This window comes from Corylus avellana, chromosome 7, assembly GCF_965113065.1.
Source record: "Corylus avellana chromosome 7, dhCorAvel1.hap1.2, whole genome shotgun sequence".
Classification (NCBI taxonomy): Eukaryota; Viridiplantae; Streptophyta; class Magnoliopsida; order Fagales; family Betulaceae; genus Corylus; species Corylus avellana.
Window position 1 is genome coordinate 13,944,364 of NC_142496.1, and position 9,805 is coordinate 13,954,168.

Below are 9,805 nucleotides of genomic sequence, written 5' to 3' on the forward strand. Positions count from 1 at the left end.
AATAATAGAAAAGAATAAACCCGAGACTTGAACTTGAGAGCTCCTATTCTTCTCCTTTCTCCAAGCCTATCTATTCTAAAGGCTTAGGAGTCTATTTATAGGCTTTAAAAGTCATTGGAAAAGTAGTAAACCCTAGGGATTTTGTAGGGTTTCAATCCTATTACAATTGGGAGTTGGAAAACCCTAATATGGAAATAAGGACATCTTAGCTGCCACCTTGGGTTGTCTCCTGCGCACGGGTGTGATCGATCGCAACCCGTGTGTACTCGATCGCAGGTCTGCGATCGACCCTTCTCCTGGCATGCGCTCGATCGCTCCTGGCCTGCTTTGTGCTATGTCCTCTCGGGTACTGCACTCGATCGCATGTACCCTACGATTGATCGCAGTGTCAGGGAGTTTCGATTTTTCCCATCTTCTCTCTTTGAGCCCAAATCACCCAGTTTTACTTCATTTTCTTCCAAAAGCCTGTAAAAACATGAAAAACACAAAAAAGAATTAAAATGGCCTAATTAAGTAAAACCAAAGGAATAAAACATGCAAGTTAAGGGCTGAAAATATGAATATTTTAGCACTTATCAACAATAGACATAACTGATCACAGATTTCATACCCCCCAAACTACGTGCTAGTGTGCTTGTGAGAATCAAATTGAAACAAATAATATCTCATGCTGTCAAAGAAAGTAACACAACTCTAATGTCCTAGTTAAGTGATCATGTGTTCATCATGTTAAGCTTACTAATGAATTGCAAATCAGAAATTAAAATTACTACATGCTCAAAAGTAACATGTGTACCCAAACCCCCAAACTTAAATCACAGTGTCCTCAGTGTGTGGATAAAGAAAATAAAACAATACAAGGGATAGGAGTACTTGAACAGTCACTGCAGTGCAGAAGAACATGCCCCGGAAGCAGGTGGCAATTGGGATAGAATGGACTGTAGCAATTGTTCTTGTCTCTCTAATTGTTGGTCTACCAAGAACCAGTCCTTTCGAGCCTCCAGCCACTGATCGGCTAGCTCAAACTGGAGGAACGACAACTCATCGCAGAGGAAATGATACTTGGAGATGCCCATGGTGACGGTCTCTTCTTCCTCCTCCTCCTCTTTCTCTTCCTTTACTACAGGCTCATCCATGTCCTTAGGCATGCCATCACCTTCGATCCTCTCTACATCTGCTACTAGTAAGCCTCTTGAATGGGGTGCAGTGGAGGTGCTGTGACGGAGTGTGGTGGTGGGTGGTGGTGCAGACGTGCCGCGGAGGGGCTAGGTGGTGCTGTGCTTGAAGAAGGGAGTGTGTGGTGGCGGAGAGGAGGTGTGTAGAGAGAAATGGCGCAGGGGAGAAATAAAAGGGGATGCGGGAAAGTGTGACCTAAAAAGGTCACGTGAGGCCTCTAGTTAAGTGTGCTCGAGCACACTATAAGGTACGTTAGATTGCACTCGCGCAGGGGTGTGCAGTGTGCGTGGGTGCACTCATGCGCGCAAGGACGCACAAGCGTTAGTGCGCTTGAGTGCACAACGAGGTACGCTCGAGCATACTCATGCAGGGGCTACTAGGCAGCTGTGGGGTAGCTGCACTCGAGCCTACCAAGGGTGAGCTCGTGCACAGGCCCGTGTTTGGGATCAAGTGCACTGTAGGTGCGCTCAAGCCTAGTGGTACCAGTGACCTAATTATAAAAATAGACGGGATCCTTCAAATTGACAGATTCCACGTCTTTACCTAGCTCAAGGATTTGGATGCAGGGCTTCAATCTTTGGCCATTGACCTTGAACAGGGTGCCATCCTTTGGGTCCCACAATTTGACGGCACCATGTGGAGACACCGACGTGACTATGAAAGGGCTATCCCATCTTGAGCGAAGCTTCCTTGGAAAGAGCTGGAATTTGGAATTGAACAGCCATAACTTTTGTTCCGGCACAAAAGACTTGGGGTAGAATATGTTGATCATGAAATACCTTTGTCTTCTCCTTGTAAATCCGGGCACTGTTGTAGGCATCATTGCGCAGCTCCTCAAATTCTATCAATTGAAGTTTCTGGTTAGAGCCCAAATCTTTCATGTTGAAGTTGAACTGCTTGATTGCGCACAGATCCTTGTGCTCTAGTTTCACAGGAAGGTGACACGCGTTGCTATAAACAATCCAGTATGGTGACATTCCAATCTGTGTCTTGTACGCTGTGCGGTAGGCCCATACTGCATCATGATGTGCAAAATATCTACCTAAATTAATAGGTAAATAGTTGTACGTTTTACCTGCAAGTGCACAAGGTCAACATAGTAGTATATAGTGCAAGTATAAGATCATTCCCACGAGGATTGTTGAATTTATGTTTAAAAATAGATTCCTTAAGTAAAACAAAGATTGATTGTTGAAGTGATGATAATAAAGGGTATGGCTTTGATATCCACCACTAATTATATTTAGTTAATATAACAATATGCCAATGCTTTGATCAAGTTATGCATATCTAATGTTTGTCAACTTTAGGGCATGGTGTATACTCCTAAGGCTATAGATTTCCCTAAGCAACGAGTTAGGCATGGCGTATACTCTAACTCTTTTCTTTCCTAAGGGATTTAGCATGATTTATACTAAGTTGTCCCTTAGAAAGGCATATGTTCTATGGAAATCGACAAACACATGAGGCATAGGGCATGGCATATACTTCCGGTTCCCCATGTTGATTAACCCAAGAATCCGGTGTGGATTACTTTTGTTACTTATATTAAACCCAAGACTCGGCCATCCAAATTGATTTAACTAACTAGTCCGTACCACATGCATATGTTGATCAGGCACACACATATGAGGAATTCATGCAAGTAGGCATTAATCAAGTTAAATAGCACAACAAGATCATCACAAAGGCGCCAATATTGAAATATTAACAAAACATAACTAGGACTTCAATCAAGCCCTACTAATCAAATTAGCTACACATAAAATTGATATTAAACATCTTCATAAAATAAAAGAAAGGAAAAGAAAAGAATAAACCTGAGACTTGAACTTGAAGAGCTCCTATTCTTCTCCTTAGAAAGTATAGTTATTCTAGAGGCTTAAGGGTCTATTTATAGGTTTTAGAAGTCCTTGGCAAAGTAGTAAACCTAGGGATTTCGTAGAGTTTTGAGACCTATTACAATTGGGAGTTGGAAAACCCTAGTATGGAAAGAGTGACACTTTAGCCGCCACTTGATGTGTCTCCTGCGCACGGGTGCGATCGATCGCAGCCCGTGTGCGCTCGATTGCAGGTCTGCGATTGATCCTTCTTCTGACATGCGCTCGATCACTCCTGGCCTGCTTTGTGTTGTGTCCTCTCGGGTACTGCGTTCGGTCGCAGGTACCCTGCGATTGATTGCAGTGTCAGGGAGCTCCAATTTTCTCCATTTTCTCTCTTTGAGCCCAAATCGTTTAGATTTATTTCATTTTCTTCCAAAAGCCTGTAAAAGTATGAAAAACACAAAAAGGAATTAAAATGGCCTAATTAACTAAAACTAAAGGATTAAAACATGCAAGTTAAGGGCTGAAAATATGAATATTTTAGCACTTATCACATCATTGAGGCGCAAGGACCAATCCTTGCGGTCTGGCCTAACTGTCTTCTCTAGGATGTGTTTGATCTCCTTGTTGGACACTTCCACTTGGCATTGGTCTAAGGGTGGTAAAGAGTGGCTACTTTATGTGTGACGGAGTACTTGAGGAGTAGGGTTTTGAGAAGCCGGTTGCAAAAATGCTTACCTCCGTCACTAATGATGGCCTGAGGAATACCGAATCTGCTGAAAATGTTGGCATGAATGAATTTGACCACAACCTTGTGATCATTGGTCTTGGTGGCCACAACTTCTACCCATTTGGAGACATAATCCACAACCACAAGAATATACTCATACCAGGAAGATGGTGGGAAGGGTCCCATGAGGTCGATGCCCCAGACATCAAAGATTTCAACAATTAAGATGGGGTTTAGCGGCATCATGTCCCTCCAAGACATAGCTCCAAGGCGTTGGCACCTCTCACAAGCCCGAAAAAACTTATAGGCGTCCTTGAACAAGGTAGGCCATGTGAATCGGCTCTATAGAACCTTGGCTGCAGTTTTCTTACCACTGAAGTGTCCTCCACAAGCTAGTGAGTGCATGTGAGCAGAATTAGAAGCAAAACCAGCACCCATCGTTTGATCTAATTTCCTAGTTATAGCAGCTACAACTTGGGTTGCAACATTCAATGAATGTTCTACTTCGAAAAGACCTTCGGTCTTTGGTGCTTTAGGTGCAGGTGCCCTACGTCTAGTGGAAACATGCTGAACAGAATTATTGCTTAAATTTTCAAACAAGATCCATGCTTCATCCTCACTCTTCATCATAAACGTCCCCCTACAAGAGGCATCTACCATTTGTCTATAAGGCTCGGTTAAGCCATCATAGAAGCTTTGCACCAATTGCCATTTCGGGACATTGTGGTGTGGGCATGATCTAAGAAGGTCCTTAAATCTTTCCCATGTCTCATAAAATTGTTCACCCTCAAACTGGAAGATACTAGTGATAGCTCTCCTAATGTCATTGTTCTTTCCTATGGGGAAATACTTCTTAATAAATTCTTGTCGCAATTGAGCCCAAGTAGTAATGGAATTTGGTGCTAAGGAGTGAAATCAATGTTTGGCTCTTTCCTTGAGGTTGAAAGGAAAGAGACACATCCTTCGGGCATCCTCAGTGAATCCAGTCAATTTAATGGTAGAACATATGGCTATGAATTCACCGAGGAAGTCATAAGGTTTTTCAGTACTAAGCCCTGGAAAAGGTGGTAAACTTTTAATAGTACTAGGCTTAATCTCACAGTGAGTTGTCCTAACGTCCGATAGCCGAAGGCATGTGGGAGACATGAAAGTGGTTGGGAGATAGTGATCTCTAAGAGCCAAGGGAGGTTCTCCATCTCCGGCCATGGTCTTAGTGGGACACTCTTCTAGCAAATTAGAATTCCTTTCGAATCTAAGTTTTCTAAGAGTGTGTTCAATGTCGGGGTCATAAGTATTTAAAGGTAAAGACAATGAACGGCAACCCAACATAAACTAAATAAAAAAATAAAAACAGAAGAAAAGCTCACAAACGGCCTGTAAGTGTGCTGGAGTTTAGAAGCAGCAGTTGGTTGGAATCTGGAAGACTGATGCTAATGCGCTCGATCGCACTTCAGAAGGTGCTCAAGCACAATGTCAACAGAGGAGGGGTGCAGGGGCGATGCACTCGTGCGCAGCTTACTGAAGTTGCAGGTGTGCGCAGGTGCGCTCGATCGCAACTTGCTGCAAAAATCTGAACAGCTATGGACTTGAGTGAAAAAAAAAAATTAGAAAATAACAAAATAAAAACAAAAAAAACAAAAGTAGAAAATTGATTAAGCTAGAATTGATCTTTTAAAACTTAATAATGCAACGTTAAGCAGCCCCCGACAACGGCGCCAAAAATTGATGTGCTCGTTTTTGTACAAAAATATATCAATAATTGTTGTGCAAATTTTAATATACTTGCAAGTGCACGAATCGTTTGCAATATAATGTTTTGCAAGTGCGAGGTCGAACCCACAGGGAATTGTGTTCTTGAAAGCAAATTTAAATCTAAACTAATGAAACCCTAACCTAGTTCCAATAAAACTTGAATTTTGGGTTTTTGAAAATAAAAACGTAAACATAAACTAAATAAAATAAATCGAGAGATAAAATACTAAGGTTTGAGAATCCACACTCACCGAATCATAACAACATACTCCATGTTCATCAATATTAATCCGAAGTTCTCACAATTAAAATATTAAATATGTTTTACTATTCTTCAAACGGTTAATCAAAACCATCCCATGTATCCATTCATTGCACAAATGACAACAGGAATCCTATATCAATTAAATCATCAGATGTATCCATAAATCACAAAAGATATCCAATTTCAATTGAAACACCATATGTATCCGTAGAACAAATCACAAGGGATATCCAATTATTTACGCAATTAAAACCAAGCAATCAATTATGTGAAACTATCTCAAATCATCAAATGTATCCTTGAATCACAAAAGATATCCAAGAATCATCCACACATTGAAGAAGTAAAACAATTGAAATATTAAACCATAAAATTGGACAATAAAGACTTATATGAAAGTATTGTTGTTTTTCATTGATGAGGTTTCATCCCCAACCTTAGTTGAGAATTTAGCTCCACATTATAGAAAATAAAACCTAAACCCTAAACCCTAAATAAAACCTAAACCTAACCCTAAAGAAAAACTAAAACTAAACTAAAGAGAGAAAAGCTGTGGAATTTTGTCACTAGACTTCTCTGATTTTCATGAATGCATAGAGGTCTATTTATAGGGCTTAGGAGAGTCCTAGAAACCCTAGTAAACCTTGATAATTCAGAGGTTTGTCTCCCAGTCCAAATAGAAGTGTGAAATCCCAATTGGGCTTGGAAAAGGAGTCTTACCGCCTTGTGATCACGCGAGTGCGCTCGAGCGCATGGCCAATGCGCTCGATTGCACTCATGCCTGCATTTCTAATTCTGCGGCACAGCGCTCGCGCACTAGTGTTGGCTTGTGGGCATGGGTGCGGTCGAGCGCAACCCACCTGAGATCAAGCGCACATGTGCTCGAATGCTAGATGCTGCGCTCGATCCTACTTCCGAAGATGGCTCTTTTTTAGCTTTCTTCCAAACTTTGCATTCTTCTCTTTAAAGATGTAGTTTTCCTTTAACGACCTACAAAACACTAAAACCACATTATATTACAACACAGCTAAATGATTAACTAATGTAAATTAAGGGGTCCAAATATGCAATATTTGGCACAGATCAATAATAATATACCACACGCAATAGAATGAATCCTTGAAGGATATGGCTATGTTGAGGGTGTCGAACCATGATGTGCAAATTAGAATTACTCGTAAGTGCACGAGTTGTGTGCAGTACAGCGTGTGCAAGTGCAAGGCCAATCCACAGGGAATTGCGTTGCAAAAATCAATTCTTATCTAAACTAATCATATTTTAACCTAGTTCCGAATTTTGAAATTTTTGAATAAAGAAATAAATAAACATAAATTAAACAAAATGAAAATAATCAAATGATAAACGACTAAGGTTTCAGAATTCACCTCACCAAATCAAAGCACACTTTCTCATGTTTAGTTTATACATCCGACAAGCAATTAGACCCTATGCATGTTTTATTGTTTTTATAAAATCCTATTAAATCTTTCAATAAATCCATCTTTATTACAAATCACAAAACATATATGGTTTAGTTCAATAGATCCAATGTATCCATGCTTTGCACAAAAAACAATGGATATCCAAAGTAAACCAAAAGATGCAATCTATTTGTTAGATGAAACACAATGAATATCCAACGTTTTAAAGATTTATAAACAACAATCAATCACAATTTTGTCATACAATTGAATTGAAATGAACATACATTACATTAAACGACGGAATTGTACGAACTAAACATAAAAATATGCAAACAAATCAATGGTGAGGCTTCATCTTCAACCTTAAATAAAGATTTAGCCTCTCATGACAAAAGAAATCATAAAGAAACTAAAATATTTCATTGAAATCAAAGTACCTACAAAAGAATTGGAGTTCAAAGCTCCAAGAACCCAAAAAACACGAAAATTGAGAAAGCAAGGCGCCCCTCACGCGTCTCCGTTCATTTACAATAAGAAAAATTGATATTTATAATGTTTAGTTAGGGTTTCAATGCAACCAGGTCAGACGAGTGCAATCGATCGCATATGATGTGCGCTCCATTGCACTCGTGCATCAGGTCTCCTGCAGCACAACGCTTAGGCGCTGCTGGCTTGTTGGTGGGAGCGGGTGCGCTCGATCGTATAGCTAGTGCGCTCGAGCGCACTTCCAAAACCGCAAATGCTTTGCTTCAACTTTCTTGCAACTTTTGCCTTAAGACCGCAGTTTTCTCGCAATGACCTACAAAACACTAAAACACCAAAACTAACCAAAACATCAGAAAATAATAAAGCTAAAGGCTTAGCAAAAATAAATTAAGGGGCCCAAATATGCAATATTTGGCGCTCAACAAATACCCCCAAACTTACATTTTGCCAGTCCCTTAGCAAAACAAAATGAAAAAAAAAAAAAAAAATCAAAGCATTAAACATAAGTCCGCTGTCGTGGGGGAGAAGATTCATTTAGCATATGCAATAAGCCTTTTAAACCCTTAGGCATCCATAGAGGACGAGTGAAGTCTCGTTAGGGTTTAAGAGGAATGATACCTACAAATATTTTTTAAGCACTATTTTATTGACAAACAAGAACTTCCACACAAACACATGGTTCTCACTCATGAGCACGTTTAACAAATGAACACCATAATCACATCATCAAGACATCCAAAAATCATTTGTTGTGCCAAATACTACCTAAATTAATAAATAATATTTATTACGTTTTACTCGCAAGTGCACATGATCAAACGATAGTATAGTGTAGCAAGTACGAGATCGATCCCACGAGGATTGTTGATTTTATTTAGAATTTATTAAAAATATCAAGTTGTCACTAAATTGATATTATGAAAAAGAAATAAAAAGAAAAAAAGATAAAGTAAAGGTAGGGCTTTGATATCCACCACTAATTATGCTCAAATAATATAACAATATGCCAGTGATCCAATCTTATTATGAATACCTAATGTTTGCCAACCTAAGGACATGAGTGTATATTCCTTAAGCTATTGATTTCCCTAAGCAATGAGTTAGGCATGGGTGTATACTCTAACTCTTTTCTTTCTCAAAGGATTTAGCATGGGTGTATACTAAGTTGTTCTTTAAGAAAGTATAAATCTATGGAAATCGACAAACACACGGAACCTAGGGCATGGGTGTATACTTCTGGTTTTCCATGTTCGTTAACCCAAGAATCTGGTGTGGATTTCTTTTATTACTCTTATTAAACCCAGAACTCGGTCATCCAAATTGATTTAATTAACTAATCTATGCCACATGCATATAATGGCCAATCACACACATATGAGGAATTCAAGAAAACAGGCATTAATCAAGTTAGGAAAAATTACAGTTTACCCCCCCAAAGTTGACAGTGTTTTTCAATTCGAACATCAAAGTTTCAATTTTTGTAATCCACCCCCACAAAGTTTCAATTTTTTTCAATTCGACCAATATTATCCCAAAATTCCCATATTGCCCCTGATTTTTATTTTTATTTTTTTTATTTTTTATAAAAAAAAAAATTGGGGGTGCAAAAATAGCCAGATGGGCAAAAGGGTGGCTACGGCCACCCTGAATTTTTTTTTTTTTAATTTTTTACCAAAAAAAAAAAAAAAAAAATTAGGGTGGCAATATGGGAAGTTTTGGATACAATTGGTCAAATTGCAAAAATTTGAAACTTTGGGGGGTGGATTGCAAAAATTGAAACTTTGGTGTTTGAATTGAAAAACGCTATCAACTTTGGGGGGGTAAACTATAATTTTCCCATCAAGTTAAGCATCACAATATGATTATCGTAAAGACGGCAATATTGAAATATTAAGTAAACATAATTAGGGCTTCAATCTACCCCTCCTTAAGAGTTAGTTACACATAATTAAAATAAAACTAAAAAGAAAAGGGAAAGAAAGAACCGAAAACCGTTCCTAGAAGTAGCCTCCAATTCCTCTCCCCAAAGTTGTGTCTATTCGATGATGATTATTCTCAAGGTTTAGAGGTCTATTTATAGGGCTTTAGAAGTCCTTGTTACACTAGTAAACCTAGAAAATTCGTAGGGTTTAGCCCTATTACAAGTGGG

At 39.1% G+C, this 9,805-nt stretch overlaps 1 protein-coding gene and 1 non-coding gene across 2 annotated transcripts; one reads left to right on the forward strand and one right to left on the reverse strand.

The window, feature by feature from the left end:
* Nucleotides 1-1,666: 1,666 nt before the first annotated feature.
* Nucleotides 1,667-3,990, reverse strand: LOC148584498 (uncharacterized). Its single transcript, XM_088518480.1, has 3 exons — nucleotides 3,738-3,990; nucleotides 1,956-2,191; nucleotides 1,667-1,876 (listed from the first exon to the last, which is right to left on the reverse strand). The coding sequence occupies exons 1-3, from the start codon at nucleotides 3,988-3,990 to the stop codon at nucleotides 1,667-1,669; spliced, it is 699 nt and encodes a 232-aa protein (XP_088374606.1).
* Nucleotides 3,991-4,447: 457 nt separating this feature from the next.
* On the forward strand, nucleotides 4,448-4,553 carry LOC148584499 (small nucleolar RNA R71). The gene has a single exon (XR_015912925.1). It is a non-coding gene; the product is annotated as a small nucleolar RNA R71 (small nucleolar RNA).
* The last annotated feature ends 5,252 nt before the right edge of the window (nucleotides 4,554-9,805 follow it).